This window comes from Pelobates fuscus, chromosome 13, assembly GCF_036172605.1.
Source record: "Pelobates fuscus isolate aPelFus1 chromosome 13, aPelFus1.pri, whole genome shotgun sequence".
NCBI classification, from domain to species: Eukaryota; Metazoa; Chordata; class Amphibia; order Anura; family Pelobatidae; genus Pelobates; species Pelobates fuscus.
Genome location: NC_086329.1, coordinates 107,973,027 through 107,994,764, shown reverse-complemented (window position 1 = coordinate 107,994,764; position 21,738 = coordinate 107,973,027). Strand labels below are relative to the sequence as shown.

The window sequence follows — 21,738 nt, the reverse complement described above, 5'->3', positions numbered from 1 at the left end:
TAAGAAAGGTTAAAGGGCCTCCTTAGGGAAGATAAGAGTAGTTGGTTACCTGTTGGTAAGATGTTGGGTTTGGAGCTTGTTGGTAGCCCAGTACCCGGGTGGTGTAGGGGTATCAAGGTATACCCCTGCCAGTATCGTGTGGAAAATGTTGGATCTTGTTTGTTATATTTACGTGTTATACCATGTTATATTATATATTATGGGTCATTGCCTTGTGATTTGATATGTGGGGAAGTGATAATGTTGGATGGCTGAGGATTTGGGGGTGGGCAATGACTTTAAAACGTTATTCATATGTTGTTATTATTATGATAATAATAAAATTAAAGCTGTGGACATGTTGACCCATACCTGTGTTTTATTAGGGGTGGGTTGGTATAGGTAGCAGACAGCTCCTCCTGCCCATATGGAGACAATGCACCTGTCATGTAGTGTTTGAATGGATATCTAGGTAAAGGCTGGGCTTATTCAGACAGTAATGTGTGATAATTACTCTCCCCCTGGACTGAGACAGTTAATCTCACCCCAAGCTGGGTGTCAGACTGTCTCTTTAAGGCTGAGAGCAGCATGTGTTACTGTATGTCTCTCCCCAGGCTGGGTGGCAGGCTGTCTCTTTAAGGCTGAGAGCGGCATGTGTTAGTGTGTCTCTCCAGGCTGGGTGGCAGGCTGTCTCTTTAAGGCTGAGAGCGGCATGTGTTAGTGTGTCTCTCCAGGCTGGGTGGCAGGCTGTCTCTTTAAGGCTGAGAGCGGCATGTGTTAGTGTGTCTCTCCAGGCTGGGTGGCAGGCTGTCTCTTTAAAGCTGAGAGCAGCATGTGTTGCTGTCTCTCTCTCTCTCCAAGCTGGATGTCAGACTGTCTCTCCAGGCTGGGTGGCAGACTGTCTCTTTAAGGCTGAGAGCAGCATGTGTTAGTGTGTCTCTCACTATGGCAATGACACAGTGTAGCAGGAGGCTGAGAGCTCAGAACTCCCCCACACTCTAGGGGAGGAGGAGGGGTGACTGGCCAGCAGCAAAGGGGGATCACAGCATTCTCAGTGCCCCAGCCCCCCTCCAGGATAAAGGACCCCCCTCCTGGATAAAGGACCCCTGGAAGATCTGCTGGTGTCCCCCCCCCCTCCACTGCACCATTTCAGGAACAAAGTCCTCTTTATTCTCAGCCATGGAAGAGGCTCCCAGGACCTGACTCTCTCTCTCTGTTTACCTTATTTTCTGTTTTGGTTTCTTATTTTTCCTGATTTGGGGACATTTATTCTTTAAAAATGATCCCAAGACCCACCACATCCTTTACTCTGAAACAGGACCCCACAACCACGGTAAGAGGGTCTGCCTGGTGTGCTGGGGGGCTGGATTTAAAGGGGAGCATGATGTCACCGACATGGGATGGAGCCCCTTTCTATAGCCCCAATGTCTGGGCTCTATGATCTCAAGGCAGGCTGGGCATCATGGGAATTGTAGTTGACAAGGATACTCTCCCTGTCCTAGAGTGTTAATACAACATATAGCTAGTTAACCCATTGCCTGCCTCTGTCCAGTGTCATGGAGAATGTTTACTTCTGTTAGAGTTTGGGAAGTCCAGGTCTGGCTGAGGTTTGTGGGGGTTGCAGTCCAGCATTAGAGCCCTGATCTGTGATCAAGGTTGGGGAAAGCATGTTGTTCTGGCAGGATACCAAGCTAGTGACATACAATGTGATACTGTCATTATACTGTGACAATAATGGGACTTGTATTAACCCTCCAACACAATGTATCCAATTGTGAGAATGGGAAACACCTACCCCAGGGTATAAACATTCCTCAAGGAATTGACACCCAGGGGGAGGAGGGGAGGGGGTGATTACATATATATTTGGAAGTTTGTTTTTGTAGTGACGTGTTTACCAATTTTTAACAAGTGATATAAACAATAATTAAACAAATGTCCAAAATAACATATTTTAACTAAAATAAAGCCGCTCTATAGTTTGAAGGATAACCAGCTGTGACTGAGAGGTGTCATGTCCTGGGGCTGGAGAATCCTTGATCTACAACAAATCAATACAATAATTCCCAGATTGGGGCTCATTTACTAAACCAGTAATTGTACGTTTTATGCCAAAGGTAGTGAAGCCGCCAAAATTCTCCAATAACCGTATTTCCAGCCTGGCTGTGTTTGGCTTAAAATGTGCAGTTCCCTTGTGAGTTCTCGATTTAGTAAACATCCCCCAAACTTCGTATAGGTAACAAACCAGACCTGCTGTCTGTGTATTTTATATCTTCATACTGTCCCAGCTCGCCATATTTTCACTTTAATTGCAGTTGAGCTTGCCAGGTTTTGCGTCACCGCAGCTGTGTTCGTACTTTGGCTCAATAATACAAAATGGCTTTCCATGGGAGATCCTCCGAGAAGGATGACGTCACTGGGAATGGTCCTGCGCATGCACTCTGTATCTACATAAAATGGCATTGTGCATTGCATGATGTTATGGCTGTGATGTCAGACATCAATTACTGCTGACTGGCGTAAGTGGGAAGGGTTACACGGCCCCTGATCCTTTCGCCGGCTTACAAACTAAATCCCAGTAGTAGAAATAATGCATAAATCCCAGTAATAAAATGGACGTTTCTCTGAATCCCGCAGATGACAGATCTGCATTAAACCCCTTAAGGACACAACTTCTGGAATAACATGGAATCATGGCGGAATATTAAGGGGATAATACATTGGGACAGCCCTGACTAATCTGGGATGGACAGGCGTCTTGTCAGATGTAAAATGATGGGTGATTGCTGTAATCCTGGCTGCAGTCCCTCTCCTCATTAACAAATGCTTTGCTGTAAAGGGAATCCCCCCAGGCCATCGTCCAACCCTATCCATGCCGTCTGGAATGGTTAATGGAGGCTGGACATGCTCGCTTGTGGTTTGAACGATAAAAAGAAGATGCGAATAAAGACTTTCATTTCCTCAATCTGCAACAATAACAGAAAAATGGAAAGCCTAGAGCCTAGAAAGCGTTTTTCTGTGTATAGTACCAGGCGAGGCTGTCCAAGTTCTGTATACAGAGTCGGAGTAATCACTAGGAACATTACACTGGTTTCCATGGCGACTGCTGTGTTTTTAAAACCTTGCCCCAGAACTGTATTTTATTTAGCGTGCCCTGCATATCGGGGTGAAGTACAGAGGAATATAGAGTTCAGTACGGCCCGGAATGGCTCCTGTGATAGAAGTAGATTATTATTATTATTATTATTATTATTATTTATAAAGTTCCAACATATTCCGCAGCGCTGTACAAGTGGAATTCAGCAAGACATGTTTGATTTCCAAGAACAAGAGGTGTGGAGGTCCCCGCTCAAAGAGCTTACAATCTAAATATAACCCCTGTGCCGTTTGTTATGGAATAGACAGTTGGCATGGGCTTATTTTATTGTGTCTGTCATAACAAAATGGTGCGTCTGTCACTGGTACTGGTTTGCTTGGATAGTCCGGTTATTGGATTGTATCTGTCATAACAAAATGGTGTGTCTGTCACTGGTCCCGGTTTGGTTGGATAGTCCGGTTGTTTGATTTCTATCACATCGCAGGTCTGTCTCCTAAAAGCTACAGTGAAGGTGCCTTATGGCCTGGCCTGTTTGGCTGCATACCAGTGCTGTCTGTACGCCTGCTGCAGTTTGCACTGGGATGACAGTCTGCTTTAATGTATGAACGCATTGCGTCACTGACACACCCACATGGGGACTCCCCATTGTCCCAGCATCGCCCTCCGAATGGCAGCTGTGCGCTATGGCTAACTGATGGCATTTATAGTTCATAGCTGTAGAGACTGAAGCGTATTGAAATGACTAGTGTTGCATTGCCTTGGACGGGGGGGGGCACCAGGTGTCTGAGAGCATCAGCTGACACTCTTAGCTAAGCAGTAGTTCTCTATTTATCAAATGACTTGAGAAACGCACAGAAACATTTATTGTCATCATTCTGACAAAGTTGTTATGGTGCCTGCAGTGTTCCCTTAAGTGTCAGCTGACTGTGCAGTAACTCTGCAGCATGTTTTTACACCCATAGGAGGACGTTCCCGAATTACAGGAGGTCACTCACAGATAATTATTGGATTTCCATTGTCTGCACACGCAGACTATAAACACCCAGAGTAGGATTATTTTAATTTACATCTAAACCCAGCAAACTGTCTGCCACGAGACAAGATATCACTTGTTTAGACAGTAAAAATGGTGGCGTCAGCCTTAATTCTGACGTCTGCAAAGTGTGTTTTGTATCGCGTGTTTGTTGTGTGAATATATTATTTCTAAAATGGAGGGCAATGTTATATGAAATAAATTGTAGTAGAAAGTTCCTTTATCATTGATTCACTGTTGTTAAGAAATCCGACCCATGTGGCTGCGTAGACTGTGCCGTGAGATCCTGCCGGCGAACATTTAAGCCACTGTTCAGTTTCAGGGCACGTTTGCCATGAAACGGGCCTTATTTACGCAACATGACGTCTCTATGGAGTTACCAGTCCTAATGTTTAATGCAGGAAGGCTCAACGTCACTTCTTGTCACAATGTTTGGAGTAGATAAATTCCTCGATGTGACCGTGGACGTGAAGACCAGACATAGCAGGTAAGTCGTTCTAGGGATTTATCTCTATATGAGTACAGAGATCGGTTTGATGTATAAGAAAGGTTCATAGTGAACTGAAATCTCTCTATGGACTAACCCAGAGCGGGATCAACCATAAAGTGACCCTAAGTGGCCCAGGGGTTAGTCAGGAGACCTGAAACCATGAGATTGGAGCCTTTTACCGTCCCTATATGAAGAGTGAAGGAGGCCCTAACCATTAACCTGCCTTGGGCCCCGTGGCATCGCTATCCTTCTCTGGATTTGCCCGTTCCACCTGATCATCGGTACCATGGTCATGAGGTTGATGCCAAGGATTCCCTGTATCCTGAAATCCGTGAGTAAACTATTTAAGATGAATGTGATCTGACCATTACACTCAGCTGAGTAGATGTGTTGGTCACTGACTCATTTTCCTGATTAGCCTCCTGTATCTGTAGGGGTTCTACATGAAGGCCTAGGACTGATTTGAGGTCCATGCTGAGTTTAAAGACATTGTACTGTCAAACCCATTGTTTTCAACCAAGTAGACTATCTAGCTTTGAAATGCTTTGAAATGGCCAGTCTAAGCACCATAACAACTACATTGTAAAGGCGATGGTGCACAGAGCAACCTGTACCGGCTGTCTGTCAGTCACTGAGAACTACAACAACTTGTAAAAATCACACAGCTGTAACCCAGCCCCTGAGAGCAGTCAATCAAGTTACCGTCTCTGCTTCCAGGAATAATGATATGCGACTCGATTGGTGTACATAGCAAATACCAGAGAGTGAACCATGCTGTGTGTAAATTTAAGGAGGTGACATTACAGCTAACATACATTTATTGTGCACTTCCACTCATCCTGTGTTATCTTTGGGGACCATAAACCTCAACTGCTGAATGACAGTGCTCCATAATTAACTTCTCTCCCTGGTTTTAGTTTCAGAGTTTGTTTTCATCCTAAATAATGTTGTTTTATTATGTCTGTGTGGAAGTGGGTGTAATGCATGTTGTAGTGGTTTTGGTCCATTCACAGACCGTTAATGGGATGCGTTATGACTAGCTGTGTACGTGTTTCCATGGAGCAGAATGAAATGCTCCTGATTGCAGATCCCATCATGGCGTCCTGTGTGTATGGTGTTCCCCTGCTCTGAGTGATGCCGGAATCTGTCATTGAGATCAGGAAGATAACGCTGCAGGTAGATGGAATCTGACATTCTTGAACGTGGGATTACCTATTGCCACGACAGGGGTAGTAAGCTCTGGAAAAACTTCAGTGAGATATTAAACCCAGCATTTTCTCAAGTGCCTTAAAACCCGGGAATCAGGCGTGTCCCATACAATGGACACAGCCCAACCTGCTTCCAGGATCATACAGACCGAGCACGCACCGTTCCGTTATACATAATATCATCGTGGATTGACACTTGTCTATCGTCCGAGCGTGTGTGTGTTTTAATAACATTTTTAGATAAAATACCCAGAAGAGACTTAAGAAAAAGGCAGAAACCTAAAGAAAAGAAAAACCAAACATAAGCGGCGCAATCCTCGTTCTCCACAGCGCCATTTTCCTTCCGCAATATGTGGCAGTCTCACGTGCCAGGAGGTAAATATTCTCAACCTGGTCACTACGGAATGTCCAATGAGATGTCGGACAGTATGTACCAACATGTCTCTTTACTTTGGATTGTGCGTTGCACGAGACGATGCCACCAACAACATCCTTTAATGAGTGACAAGATGGACGTGGCCTTCGGAAAGAGAGATAAGGATCACATACAGTACATTACTGCAAAAAGACCCAAAAACCACAGACAGACAACAAAATGACCTTTGATAAAGTATTTTATTGGAAACAATGAAACTCTACGTGGCTGCTTTTAACCTGATTTAACTCTGTGCAGTAGTGGTAGGCAGTGTGTTATTTGCCTGTGAGCACTGAATGCGTTAACGCTGAAGATCAGACACAGGGGCGAGTTACAGTCTGTATTAAATGTCATCGTTTGAGCTTTAGTTACCACGAAAACCGACACTGACAGTATACACAAACTGAGGTTTCACATCACACAAGGGAAGGTCCGATTCAGGAACAGAAAAACACTTCTGTGTCAATAATGAAAAGGTTTTAGTGACTCATCCCTCGTACTTTTGGAAGGAATTTGTATACAAGCTCTGTTCGGCCTTTCTTCGTAAAACCAGGCAAACATTTCTTTTCATTCGCCTTAACTGCGAACCATTGAGGGGCGTTTGACAAAATGTCTTTCAGTGTAAGTCCTACCTTTTGGTGATGTAAAAGGGACAACACGATTTCTTGTCATTTCCTTTTTTTTTTTTTTTTTACACGTTTCATATGCAAGTTATAATTAATTATTAAACTGGTAGTTATTTTAAATTCACTGCTCTGGCACATTCCTTTCCACGTAAAGCTGCTGAGTAAATCCAACCAGAGTATAGAGGCCAAAGATTCTTCCTGGTATTTGGGGCAAATCAAACATTAACTCTGGGCCATAATTACTGAAGGCCACGATATCAGTTTACACTTTAATGGCACTCGATTTGATGCCCTCAGATAACAGAATGAATTAAAGGAAAATCTCCCTTCCCTTATTTTATTAAAGAACCACTATGGTGCCAGGAAAACAAACTAGTTTTCCTGACACCATAGGGTCATTAGGTCCTCCCCACCCTCAGGGCCCCCCTCCCGCTGAGCTGGAGGGGTTAAAACTTCTTCAGCCACTTACCTTTATTCAGCGCCGGGCTCCCTCTCCCTCTCTGAAACTGCTATGTTTACAGCTGCAGGGTTAAAACCTGGGGGACCTGGCGCCCAGAACACTTAATTGAGCTGAAGTGGTCTGGGTGCCTATAGTGGTCCTTTAAGGAAATCGATGGACAAAACCCAGGGCTGGGCAACAGTTAAATCTGTTAATACACAACTCTCATTAAGCTAAGTCAGCCAAAACATCACGTGGGTTTACTCACAAAAGCAGAAATGGTGCAGGGCTGGGGATGGATTCTCAGCCAAAGTAGCGGATTTGACAAATTATTCTCAAACTCTGCAGTTTTCCCAGTCTGATGTTTTTGAAGTAATATTTGCATTTCGCTTGTGAATTCTGTGCCGTTACTGAAGTGAGAATTCAAAGTGAATTCAAAATTATGATCAAAAAAGTCACGCCAGAAGATATTCTCTGTCGGCAATGCTTTCGGCGCGTTTTACGTTTAAGGCCAAAGTATTCAAACTGGCAGCATAGCTGACTTGGAGAATTTTTCCTTTTCTGCTATTTGTCCTGAGCTTCACTGAGAATTCCCAGTAATTGACATGTTGGTGAAGAGCCCTGTGTGGGTGTTTGTGATATAGCGCCTCTCTCAGGGCATTGTACAAATATCTTACTGTTTGTGATCCCACACGTATCTCTGAGTTTCCAATTAAAAATATATTTAACTATTTCTATTTTTGGAGCTCGGCCTCGCCTACGCCAGCTCCTAATTCACAAACCCAAATAAATCCAGTTGGTAAAATACATGGTGTGTCACCATCCGTTCCATTAACACGTACCTCACACACCCAGACCGTCACACAGACACTTTGTTACAGCCGGCGGCACATTCAGCAAATTCATGGTTTGTGACTTGTTTTTTAATGTTTCTATTTTAACAATGTGATAATCATACCTTGCTGTGAGTTTTTACAGTGAGCTCTGTGATCTCATACTGAATATTACTGTGTTTTATTTCTGTGGAGCTCTGTGATACCCTCATAAACACTGCACACATTACTGTGAGTTGTATTGATGTGGAGCTCTGTGATACTTAACTCATTACAGTTTTATTGCAGTGGAGCTCTGTGATACTCTCATACACACCACACATTACTGTGAGTTGTATTGATGTGGAGCTATGTGATACATGTGTATATATCATTTTTTGTGAATTCTGCTTAAACCCATGGCTGTGCCGTGTATGGTAATATCTCTGGGTTCTGTAAAGGGGGGCGGCCGACGGGTATGTCATCGGCCATGACATTTAACATTCTCCCTTCCCTTTGATGAGAAACATGACGTGATGTCTGGATATGCTTGGTGGGAGTTGTGAGCCGTGTACACACACACACACACACAGTACATGACCTTGTTATGATATACTTTCCTTTTGCCGCTGGTCTCTGAAGCCGTGAGTGATATAACTGGTAAGTTATGACTCAGCCCTCATACAATACAAGATATAAATATACCTGGAGCCAGGCACGTGAAAGGCTGTGTTTTTTGTATATAATGCGTACAATAACCTAGTAACTCAGAACTGCTATGCTTTATTCTGCAGATCAGGAGTTCAAAGTCTCCGAAGATAAACAGGCGTGCAAACCAAGGCATGACCCTAAAATGCTTCCCAGGTGAGTACGAGCAATATGGATCCTGTCTCACTCCCTTACAGGTAACCCCCCGCAGAGCTAGATAATGGGGGTTTATAGGGTTCTGCTTACAGAATGTGCAGTTACTGGATATATTTCTCTCCGATTTGATAAATCTCACTCTGCTGGTGGTCTGATTAGCATGTCATTTTATTGCCATTTACTGTAACTGTCAGGGAGTTACATTCGGTTCTGGTGAAGGTCCCAATAGATGTCAGAAACAAGGTTTGCAAACCCACAAATCAATACCTTCTGTCATTATCACCGTGATCGGCCAGGGTTTGTTTTTACCAGCATGATGATAAATAGTCTTTATTCCACATTTCTTCTTGCCCTTATCAGCTCTTACTAACGGGGAAATATCACACACACACCTCTACCCCTCTACACACACACACACACACACACACACACACACACACACACACTCTATCCCTCTACATACATACACACACACACACACACACACCTCTATCCCTCTACATACATACACACACACACACACACACACCTCTATCCCTCTACATACATACACACACACACACACACACCTCTATCCCTCTACATACATACACACACACACACACACACCTCTATCCCTCTACATACATACACACACACACACCTCTATCCCTCTACATACATACACACACACACACCTCTATCCCTCTACATACATACACACACACACACACACCTCTATCCCTCTACATACATACACACACACACACACACACCTCTATCCCTCTACATACATACACACACACACACACCTCTATCCCTCTACATACACACACACACACACACACACACACCTCTATCCCTCTACATACATACACACACACACACACACACCTCTATCCCTCTACATACATACACACACACACACACACACCTCTATCCCTCTACATACATACACACACACACACACACACCTCTATCCCTCTACATACATACACACACACCTCTATCCCTCTACATACATACACACACACACACACACCTCTATCCCTCTACATACACACACACACTCCCCCCCCCCCCCTCTCAATGTCACAGGTTGCTATTGTTCCAGTTCAGTTTTTCTAACTCTGTATTGGTCATTCTGTGTGTAATAAATGTGTTTTTATAACTCTGACCTATGCATGCTCTATGTATGTAATAGGAACACGTGTACACACATGGCTGCTGTAATGGATGATTTCATTAATAAAGAGACGGGAGATATTGCAACATTTCTGTTGGGTTTGTTTTTTTCCCCAAATCAAGTTTCTTTTATTCTTTCAATATTCAACGTGCCAGTCCAGCGACGCCACCCTCTGACTTCACCCACGTAAAGTAACGCAGTGCCCAAAGTCTGGCCAAACGATACCCTATTGCCTGCTCTCAGACAGAAGTGCTTGTTTTGTCCCAAGTTTTGGACGTTAAGAAAGTGGCCAATAAATCTTAAAAGGGACATTGGCGGCACCATAACTGCTTCATCTTGTTGCAGTGGTTATAGTGTCTGGAGTCCTCTGGCTCTATCCTTCTATTCAGTCTTAAACTATTTTTTATGTTTTAATGCTAAAAGACTCTCTGTGCTGCTTGAACTAATAATTAGCCTGAGCAGTAATGGGCAGCTGTTATTGGCTGGCAGTGTCAGGTGACTGCTTTCATCTTATCACAGCACACATTGCTGGTATGCATCGGTATGGCTAGAAGCAAGTGTGTAATGGCTGCTTTTGCCACGCCTCCAGTGAGGTAATTCAGAAACCCTCATTAAGTGTTAAATTGCTCAAAAATGGTTTCACGCTGGACGGTGCCAGGGGACTCCAGGCACTATAACCAGATTAAATGGTTTAACACTGAATGGAGGACTCCAGGCACCATAACCACTTTAATTAGATTAAATGGTTTAAACTGAATGGAGGACTCCAGGCACCATAACTACTTTAATTAGATTACATTGTTTAAAATGAATGGAGGACTCCAGGCACCATAACCACTTCAATGAGATGGAATGTTGATCGTGCCTGCAGTGTCCCTTTAAGTCTCTATGGATTGCGCACTGTCAGCAGTTTCACACAGGGATGTATACTTTGATAGCAATGCTGACTTGGCTTCCTGGGTGTTTCCAATCCATTTCTAAGGATGCTCGGCTAGCCTAGTACAGAAATATATATTCAAGATTTTATGTTTTCGTTATTAAACCTTTATGTATTAATGATTTTATTTTTTTTGCCATTTTTGTTCTTCAGGTGAAAACATATACGAGGAAGCGATAAAAGTGAAAAAGCAGATCCATTTCCAAGATGGCCACACAGACATATCTGGCACGCTGTATTGTACGAGCCACAGGATTGCCTTCCGCCCCGAGGTCCGCCTCTCCGTCCAAGTGAGACTACTTTATTTTTTAGATTAGAATTCTGCCTAAATTCTAACATTTATTCACATCTGCACCTGTTATTATGTGGCGCCATCGAATGGGGGACACGTGCGCAGAGACATTGCTGTGTGAATCAAGATGGTGGGACTCTCGTTCCAATTTGGAGTATCTTCCCAGTGCAGTGATTTGAACACACATCAGTCGCTTGATTTGCGCTGTGAGCGGTTTAAATACAATTAGAGCTTTAACTGGTAAATACAGGGTGTGCCAAAATTCATAGTCGGGTTTGAGAAGTCAATAACTGTTTTTTATTATTGAACCAATTTCTGATATTACATCCAATGAATGCTTAACGTATGGAGGTTTGTTTCACTAGGTGTGGGGGCTCTTTTAAATGAGCTCCGTTTGCCACTCTAGTTCTCCTCGAGCTGCTGAAGTGTACGCGGCTTGTTCACGTACGCCGATCCTTCGGGTTTTCCTACACAAAGAAATCGGGAGCTGAAAGGTCGGCGAACGTGGCGGACAATTAATCTGGCAATTTCTTGAAATTATCCACTCGAACAATTGTCTCTGTTTTAAAACAAAAATTCCACTAATTTTACTTGTTATTCCTTCATGAAATTACCCGTGATAAAGTCTCAAGACTCTGCTATAATGTGTGCCAGCAACAACATTATTTAATCATTTACAAGTTATCTATCTGTCAAATGCTACTTTGAATTTTGGACCACCCTGTATATAGTGTATGTACCCTGTATATAGTGTATGTACCCTGTATATAGTGTATGTACCCTGTATATAGTGTATGTACCCTATGTATAGTGTATGTACCCTGTGTATAGTGTGTGTACCCTGTGTATAGTGTATGTACCCTGTGTATAGTGTATGTACCCTGTGTATAGTGTATGTACCCTGTGTATAGTGTGTGTACCCTGTGTATAGTGTATGTACCCTGTGTATAGTGTGTGTACCCTATGTATAGTGTATGTACCCTGTGTATAGTGTATGTACCCTATGTATAGTGTGTGTACCCTATGTATAGTGTGTGTACCCTGTGTATAGTGTGTGTACCCTGTGTATAGTGTGTGTGTACCCTGTGTATAGTGTGTGTGTACCCTGTGTATAGTGTATGTGTACCCTGTGTATAGTGTATGTACCCTATGTATAGTGTGTGTACCCTATGTATAGTGTGTGTACCCTATGTATAGTGTGTGTACCCTATGTATAGTGTGTGTACCCTGTGTATAGTGTGTGTACCCTGTGTATAGTGTGTGTGTACCCTGTGTATAGTGTGTGTGTACCCTGTGTATAGTGTGTGTGTACCCTGTGTATAGTGTGTGTGTACCCTGTGTATAGTGTGTGTACCCTGTGTATAGTGTGTGTACCCTGTATATAGTGTGTGTACCCTGTATATAGTGTGTGTACCCTGTGTATAGTGTGTGTACCCTGTGTATAGTGTGTGTACCCTGTGTATAGTGTGTGTACCCTGTGTATAGTGTGTGTACCCTGTGTATAGTGTGTGTACCCTGTGTATAGTGTGTGTACCCTGTGTATAGTGTGTGTACCCTGTGTATAGTGCGTGTACCCTGTGTATAGTGCGTGTACCCTGTGTATAGTGCGTGTACCCTGTGTATAGTGCGTGTACCCTGTGTATAGTGTGTGTACCCTGTGTATAGTGTGTGTACCCTGTATATAGTGTGTGTAAACATAGAAACATAGAATGTGACGGCAGATAAGAACCATTCGGCCCATCTAGTCTGCCCAGTTTTCTAAATACTTTCATTAGTCCCTGGCCTTATCTTATAGTTAGGATAGCCTTATGCCTATCCCATGCATGCTTAAACTCCTTTACTGTGTTAACCTCTACCACTTCAGCTGGAAGGCTATTCCATGCACCCACTACCCTCTCAGTAAAGTAATACTTCCTGATATTATTTTTAAACCTTTGTCCCTCTAATTTAAGACTATGTCCTCTGGTTGTGGTAGTTTTTCTTCTTTTAAATATAGTCTCCTCCTTTACTGTGTTGATTCCCTTTATGTATTTAAATGTTTCTATCATATCCCCCCTGTCTCGTCTTTCCTCCAAGCTATACATGTTAAGATCCTTTAACCTTTCCTGGTAAGTTTTATCCTGCAATCCATGAACCCATAGGCGTGCGCAGCCTATTGCATTAGGGTGTGCACCCTAAAGCACAAACACACGCCGCATGTATATGTGTGTGTGTGTGTGTGTGTGTGTATATATATATATATACACACACACTGCTGTGTGTGTGTGTGTGTGTGTGTGTGTGCAAGTGCTGTTAGTGTGATGTGTGTGTGAGGGTGCTGTTAATGTGATGTGTGGGTGAGGGTGTTTGTGTGTGTGTGTGTGTGTGTGTGTGTGAGTGTCGTGTATTTGTGAGGGTGCGGTTTGTGTGTGTGTTTGTGAGGGTGCTGTTAGTGTGCTGTGTGTAAGGGTGTTGTGTGTTTGTAAAGGTGCTGTGTGTGTTTGTGAGGGTGCGGTTAGTGTACTGTGTGTGTGAGGGTGCTGTATGTGTACTGTATGTGTGAGGGTGCTGTATGTGTGTAGGTGCTGTATGTGTGTGTGTGTGCGCTGTATGTTTGGAGGGATTGTGGAGGTGGGGGCAGATTAGTAAATATCCCCCCTCCCTTCTGACCTTATGTAGGGAGGGGGGATCCTTGCTGCCATGTGCCATCCCTGGTGGTCCAGTGGAGAGTGAACTCTAGCCTGCGGGGCTAGAGTTAACTCTCGCAAGATCTGAGCGTTGCTGCGGCAACGCTCAGATATCGCGAGAGGAACCTAGCGGAGCTGCTGTCTAGAGCTCCCTGGGTCCTCTCCTGCCTCCCTCCATGCTGCTGTGGGCCGGTGAGGTAGATCTTTGATCTCCTGCCGGCCCATGGAGGCTTAGAGCAGAGCCGGCACTCAGATAGCGCCAGCTCTGTGTGAGCCGACAGGGGAGATCGGAAGGGTACAAGTGCTGTGGAATAATGTGTGGGAACTCTCCCAAGATTCCCACCCCCCCAAAAAAAATAATATACACTTTTATATATATACACACACACATATATATATATACACATACATATATACATACATGCGTACACGCACACGCACACTCACAGACACATTCACAGACGCACACTCATACATTCAGACACACATACACTGACACATACACACACATTCACAGACACACATACAGACACACAAACACACTCACATACACACACATTCACATACACACACACACACACTCACAAATTATTATTTTTTTAATAAAAGAAATGTCCACCAGCCTCCTTACCTGGAGAGCTGGTGTGGACTTGTCCCTGGGGTGCAGTGGGGAGGGTGCCTCTCTCCATATCAGCCGCGGCGAGGGAGCTGTGTGCTCTCTGCTCCCTCTCGCCGTGCGGGCTGTCTGCTGTAGCTGGGAGCCGGAATATGACGTCATATTCCGGCTCCCGGCATCTGTAGACAGCCTGCGCGGCGAGAGGGAGCAGAGAGCACACAGCTCCCTCGCCGCGGCTGATATGGAGAGAGGGGGGATGACGGGGGAACACGGGGAGGAAGGGGGCATTTGGGGCGCTGAGTGCCTGCAGGAACAGCGTTCCTGCTAAAAGAAAAGTGCAGGAACGCTGTTCCTGCAGGACTCAATCCATAGTGCGTGCCGCGGGGATTAGGGTGTGCCCAGGCACACCCGGCACACCCCGTGCGCACGCCTATGCATGAACCAGTTTAGTAGCCCTTCTTTGAACTCTCTCTAAGGTATCAATATCCTTCTGAAGATATGGTCTCCAGTACTGTGTACAGTACTCCAAGTGAGGTCTCACCAGTGTTCTGTACAATGGCATGAGCACTTCCCTCTTTCTACTGCTAATACCTCTCCCTATACAACCAAGCATTCTGCTAGCATTTCCTGCTGCTCTATTACATTGTCTGCCTACCTTTAAGTCCTCAGAAATAATCACCCCTAAATCCCTTTCCTCAGATGTTGAGGTTAGGACTCTATCAAATATTCTGTACTCTGCCCTTGGGTTTTTACGTCCAAGATGCATTATCTTGCACTTATCCACATTAAATGTCAGTTGCCACAACTCTGACCATTTTTCTAGTTTACCTAAATCATTTGCCATTTGGCTTATCCCTCCTGGAACATCAACCCTGTTACATATCTTAGTATCATCCGCAAAAAGACACACCTTACCATCAAGACCTTCTGCAATATCACTAATAAAAATATTAAAGAGAATGGGTCCAAGTACAGATCCCTGAGGTACCCCACTGGTGACAAGCCCAAGCTTCGAATATACTCCATTGACTACAACCCTCTGTTGCCTGTCACTCAGCCACTGCCTTACCCATTCAACAATATTGGAATCCAAACTCAAAGATTGCAGTTTATTGATAAGCCTTCTATGTGCAACAGTGTCAAAAGCCTTACTGAAATCTAGGTAAGCAATGTCTACTGCACCACCCTGATCTATCATTTTAGTTACCCAATCAAAAAAATCAATAAGATTAGTTTGGCATGATCTCCCTGAAGTAAACCCATGTTGTCTCTGATCTTGAAATCCATGTGTTTTTAGATGTTCAACAATCCTATCCTTTAACATGGTTTCCATCACTTTCCCCACTACTGAAGTAAGGCTTACTGGCCTATAGTTGCCCGACTCCTCCTTATTACCTTTCTTGTGAATGGGCACAACATTCGCTAACTTCCAATCTTCTGGGACTACTCCTGTTATCAATGATTTGTTAAATAAATCTGTTAATGGTTTTGCTAGTACACCACTGAGCTCTTTTAATAGCTTTGGGTGTATTCCATCAGGTCCCATTGACTTATTTGTCTTTACTTTTGACAGTTGAAATAGAACCTCTTCCTCTGTAAACTCACATGTAATAAATGACTCATTTATCCTTTTTTTTAACAGAGTTCCCTTTCCTTCATTTTCAGCTGTAAATACCGAACAAAAATATTCATTGAGGCAGTCAGCTAGACCTTTATCCTCATCTACATACCTTCCTTCTTTTGTTTTTAATCTAACTAATCCTTGTTTTACTTTTCTTTTCTGATTTATGTATCTAAAAAAAGTTTTGTCCCCCTTTTTTACTGACTGTGCTATTTTCTCTTCTGTGTGTGATTTGGAAGCTCTTATAACTTGCTTAGCCTCTTTCTGCCTAATCTTATAGGTCATTCTGTCTTCCTCACTCTGGGTTTTTTTATAATTACTAAATGCTAACTTTTTGTTTTTTACTATTTTGGCCACATCTGCGGAGTACCACAGTGGTTTCTTGAATTTTTTGCTTTTACTGACAAGCCTAATGCAATTTTCTGTTGCCTTCAGTAGTGCAGCTTTTAAATAATCCCATTTATTTTGGACTCCATTTAAGTTGCTCCAGTCTGATAATGACTCCTTTACACATATTCTAATTTTAGAAAAGTCTGTTTTTCTAAAGTCTAAAACTTTTGTTTTTGTGTGGTGTGACTCAGTCACTGTTCTTATATTAAACCACACTGACTGATGATCACTGGATCCTAAACTTTCAAAGAAAGTAATATCTGATACCAAATCTCCATTTGTTAACACTAAATCTAGTATGGCCTCTTTACGAGTTGGCTCCTCAACGACTTGTTTTAGAGACAATCCCAGTAGGGAGTTTAGAATAGGTGTGCTTCTGGCACAAGTAGCTATTTTTGTTTTCCAATTCACATCAGGAAGATTAAAGTCACCCATGGTGATAACTTCCCCCTTCATTGTCATTTTAGCTATTTCTTCAACTAGTAGATTATCTAACTCTTCAATTTGTCCTGGGGGCCTATAAATCACACCTACACGAACTACTGTGTGATTGCCAAATTCTAACGTAACCCAAATGGACTCTATGTTCGTCTCACTAACCTTTATTAGGCTAGATTTTATGCTATCCTTCACATACAGGGCCACCCCTCCCCCTTTCTTGCCTTCCCTGTCTTTTCTATATAAAGAGTACCCTGGTTTTGCTATGTCCCAGTCATTTTTTTCATTATACCATGTCTCAGCAACAGCGACTAAATCTACACTATCAGTTGCCATTATTGCCACAAGTTCATGGATCTTATTCCCTAAACTGCGAGCATTTGTAGACATGACTCTAAGCTTATCATTTTTTAACACACTTGCTACAGGCACCTTCTGTCCTTGTTTTGGGGGACAATTGGATTGATGTTTTATCACCCTTTTGCCCCCCCCATCTAGTTTAAATACATCTTAGCATAGTATCTGTGTATAGTGTGTGTACCCTGTGTATAGTGTGTGTACCCTGTGTATAGTGTGTGTACCCGGTGTATAGTGTGTGTACCCGGTGTATAGTGTGTGTACCCGGTGTATAGTGTGTGTACCCGGTGTATAGTGTGTGTACCCGGTGTATAGTGTGTGTACCCGGTGTAGTGTGTGTACCCTGTGTATAGTGTATGTACCCTGTGTATAGTGTGCGTACCCTGTGTATAGTGTGCGTACCCTGTGTATAGTGTGCGTACCCTGTGTATAGTGTGCGTACCCTGTGTATAGTGTGCGTACCCTGTGTATAGTGTGCGTACCCTGTGTATAGTGTGCGTACCCTGTGTATAGTGTGCGTACCCTGTGTATAGTGTGCGTACCCTGTGTATAGTGTGCGTACCCTGTGTATAGTGTGTGTGTGTACCCTATAGTGTGTGTGTGTGTGTGTGTGTACCCTATAGTGTGTGTGTGTGTGTACCCTATAGTGTGTGTGTGTGTGTGTACCCTGTGTATAGTGTGTGTGTGTACCCTGTGTATAGTGTGTGTGTGTACCCTGTGTATGGTGTGTGTGTGTGTGTGTACCCTGTGTAACACGACAGGCAGTTTTCTTTTTATATTATTAGGTTTGCTGTTAATGCTGGCCCAGGGGACCTTTTTTCTTTAAACAGGATATGAGTGCAAAGAGAACATTTACCAATAAAACCGCTCATTTCACTTTTGTAACTAATGACCTATTTGTTAAGTGGGAACATTGGGGCCGTGTCAGATGGCATCCCCTGGTTATAAAGAACTCATCCCATCAGACGTGGGAGGTTACTGTTTTGCACAGAAATAGAGAACGTTGGGTTGGCAGAACCCAACTAACCTTTACCCTTTTGTCACTATAACACAGGGAGTTAAGCCATTGGGTTCAATCTAAAAACAAGCCGGTTTAACATTTTTGTTATAAAAGTAGTATTAGAATAAAAAGGGTTCGTCTCCCTCGAAAAATCTGAGAGATTTCCAAACTGTGCTTTTTATTATCCCAACAAACCTGCAGATTAGAGGTAAAAACAAAGGGGGTATGCACGATGGTCCCCCTAAATGGCCTGGGAATCTTTCCTCTATAAACTGGGGAACCCGTGTGCGAAGTCTGGCGCGGGATCTGTTTTCACCTTCTCTGTTCTAATAGCGTGAAATGTAAAACAAACCATTAACGTTCGATCTAATTCCACTTTGCGTGTTCCTCATTCCTCCCCCCCCTAAAGAATTCATGAAATCTGTTGCTCCATTACAGGATCCGACCAGAGACCTGTTATTTGACAATGAAAACGACATTGCCCTGCCCTGCGTTGAAAGGATTTTGGCAGGTGAGTGCTCAAAGCTTTTTTCTTGTAAGAAGACAGAAACTAAAAGTAATGCCCGTGGGAAAGGACAGCGCATAAACAGAAAGTCATTTAAAAATAGCAAATCTAGAACACAAAATGTTTCTATGTACAATAACATGCTCGGTCACAGGGGCTACAGAACGCCCATCACCATCTGGTCCAACTACAACCACAGCCTCCCCAATCCTGTCCAGATTTATCTGCGGTGTGAGTGTTTTCTATGCATTATTAGGCTGTTGAGGTGTTTTTTGGGTCCTGTTTGCTGATGACTGACTGTCGTGGTTTTGGATTTCAGTGGCGAGTCAGACCAAAGCGAAAGTCCTGACTGCTCAGTCCAACCTGAAGTTTATCCCGGAAGAGCTTCTGATCTATTCTAAAGGGTTCCGTGTTCTGCACCTTCATTTCAGCGATAACGGCTTACAGCCTCAGGCATTCAAGGTGGGATCTCGTTATTCCTTTAATCATCCAGTAAGCTAGCCCAGAAAGCGCTGTGTTGGTAACTTCCCCTGGAATAGAATCCCTGTGTGATCTGAATACCAGAAAGAATAATGTGTAAGATGATACATAGGGGAACCTCATGTCAAACCTCACACTCCCAATGAATATTGAATCCTGTGCTGTGTGATCATTTATGTTTTTTTGTTTTTTTTTAACTGACTTGCAAAATTTAGGTACAAAAAAAATTAAATCAAATCTCCAACAATTAATTTTAACTCTGCAATTTTGACTTAGTCACATGGACATATAGGTTGAAGAGAAAAAAAACAACTTGTTTATCTGTACGTTATTAGAGAACACATGCAGAGAATTTTACATTTTCATTGTTAATACTGTAAAGAACCATTTCCTTTGCCATAGGTAAAATCTCCTTTGTTTAAGTCTGTATGGGTGATCCCTTGTCTTTTGTACAGTTCTGTGTATGATACAGTGCTGGAAAACATCATTTAAATTCTGTTGCCATCTCTGTACATCTCACCGGTTACTGTTTAGATAAAGTAAAGAGGTGGAGGCGTTTGATTTGTTAGTGTTTAACATAACCTCCCAGTAAATACAGTTTTCATGTGGGTGTTTGTAATATATTTTTAATGCTGAGTTTTTTTTTTTAATAAGGTACATTAAGATTTCCTTCCCATGTTAAAATAAAAATCTGGAGCAAAGTGATTGTATTGTTTATGTGATAATATCTGATGATATAATTAATTAAATGTAAAGTTAGACTTTTCTGTAATGGAATCAGAACTGTGTGTTAACCTTGATCTGCTGGCGATGTAAGTGGAGTCGATTAGGCTGTTGTGCTGCCAGGAGTCCCCTACTGTAAGGAGTCACAACGTTTTAGACTACAACTTCGTACTTGGCGTCTGCTGGGCGCTGCTCCCTGCCTCTACTACCGCTCAGTAAGAGAAGGAAGCGCCAGTTCCAGAGTCTCCGTTAGCTCTCCAGAGCTCTGCAGTGTGTGATCAGTTTATTGGCTGAAAGTGTCAGCTGATCTCTGTCAGCCAATGAGCTTAGCCCTGCACTGCATGAGCCGTGGTGGAGGCGGGAAGCAGCGCCTGTCGGACCATAGGTAAGGACACACCTTACAATGAGAAGGCACCAGGGCACTCCTGGCACTATAACCACTGCAGAGGGCTCCCAATTCACAAAACGGCTTGAGAAACATATGTACATTTGTGTTTGGAGACCTGCTGATTGGCACAGCGTCCGCTTTTGGGTTTAGTTGGCTTTGTCGTCTTTTTATTCTCTTAATACTAAAAATGTAGAGTTTCTCGCCTACCAAACCAGAATGGCATAAATACCTAACCTTTCAATCCTACTAATAGTTTTTATGGGTGTATACTGTTGTCCTCTTTAGGAGTATGATGCCATTGGCTTTGTATTTTACATTCACATTATAAATAATTTTATAAAACAAAAATATTATTAAAGCCCCTCTCCCCCCACCCCAGCACTCTGTAGCTTTCCTGGGGTACAAAGTGGAGGCAACTCTACGATAACTGTGGACAATCTGTGGATTCAGGGAGAATTTTATAGAATTGCTATAAATGTTGTGATATCTGTGACAGGGTCTCAGGGCACGGACCCTGTGTAATTCACACCCATAAAGGTCTATTGGGGAAAAGGGCAAGATAGTGTCACCAGCCTGGAACAGCCCAAAATCAATCCCCGAGTCTCACCCCAGTTATTTGTGCCACACCGGTCGGAGTCTGGGGCTGGTCACATACCGTGTGGAGGAGACAGTATGGAGGAGACAGTATGCCAGTTAGAGAAATGGTATCATCTCTCTAACTGGCAGATTCGTTAATATATATAACTATAAGGACACACGCAATAACCTGACCACGTATAATACTATTGTGAATAGCAGAGGGTGCAGATCAGTAAAATTAACCTCTAAATTCACCAAAGAGCACAGTTATTAAAAGATCACCAATACACACATTTTATTCATTTAAAGGGATTAAAATACACATTGTAGTTCCATCGCGGTGCCATATATTGAAACAAAATCTCTGGTTAGTGACAAGGAAGACACCGTCTGAACACGACATACTGGTTATAAGATTGGTGTGCGAATAGGTGTTTTGGGGTAACGCCTTTTTTGACCAGTTTACTAGTTGGAGATTGGTTTTGATGTATGTTGCGGTAATAAAACTGTAACCGACCAATCAGCCTTGGATTGTATTTATTATTTTGTCGTCTTGTTTATTTTAATCTCTTTAATCTATGGATTGTTTTTGTAGCAAATTAGTGATGTTTTAATGAC

General features: G+C 43.0%; 1 protein-coding gene across 2 annotated transcripts in view; it reads left to right on the top strand.

The window, feature by feature from the left end:
* The first annotated feature begins 871 nt into the window (after positions 1-871).
* Positions 872-21,738, top strand: part of MTMR11 (myotubularin related protein 11) — a 43,354-nt gene continuing 22,487 nt past the window's right edge. The window contains exons 1-5 of one of the 2 annotated variants that reach the window (XM_063440407.1): positions 872-1,312; positions 8,894-8,963; positions 11,219-11,337; positions 18,884-18,956; positions 19,270-19,412. In XM_063440407.1, the coding sequence (XP_063296477.1) occupies positions 1,259-1,312; positions 8,894-8,963; positions 11,219-11,337; positions 18,884-18,956; positions 19,270-19,412 (459 nt within the window). In that variant the 5' untranslated portion in view covers positions 872-1,258. Of the gene's footprint in view, positions 1,313-8,893; positions 8,964-11,218; positions 11,356-18,883; positions 18,957-19,269; positions 19,413-21,738 lie in introns of both variants that reach the window. The other variant, XM_063440406.1, reaches the window with a different exon arrangement.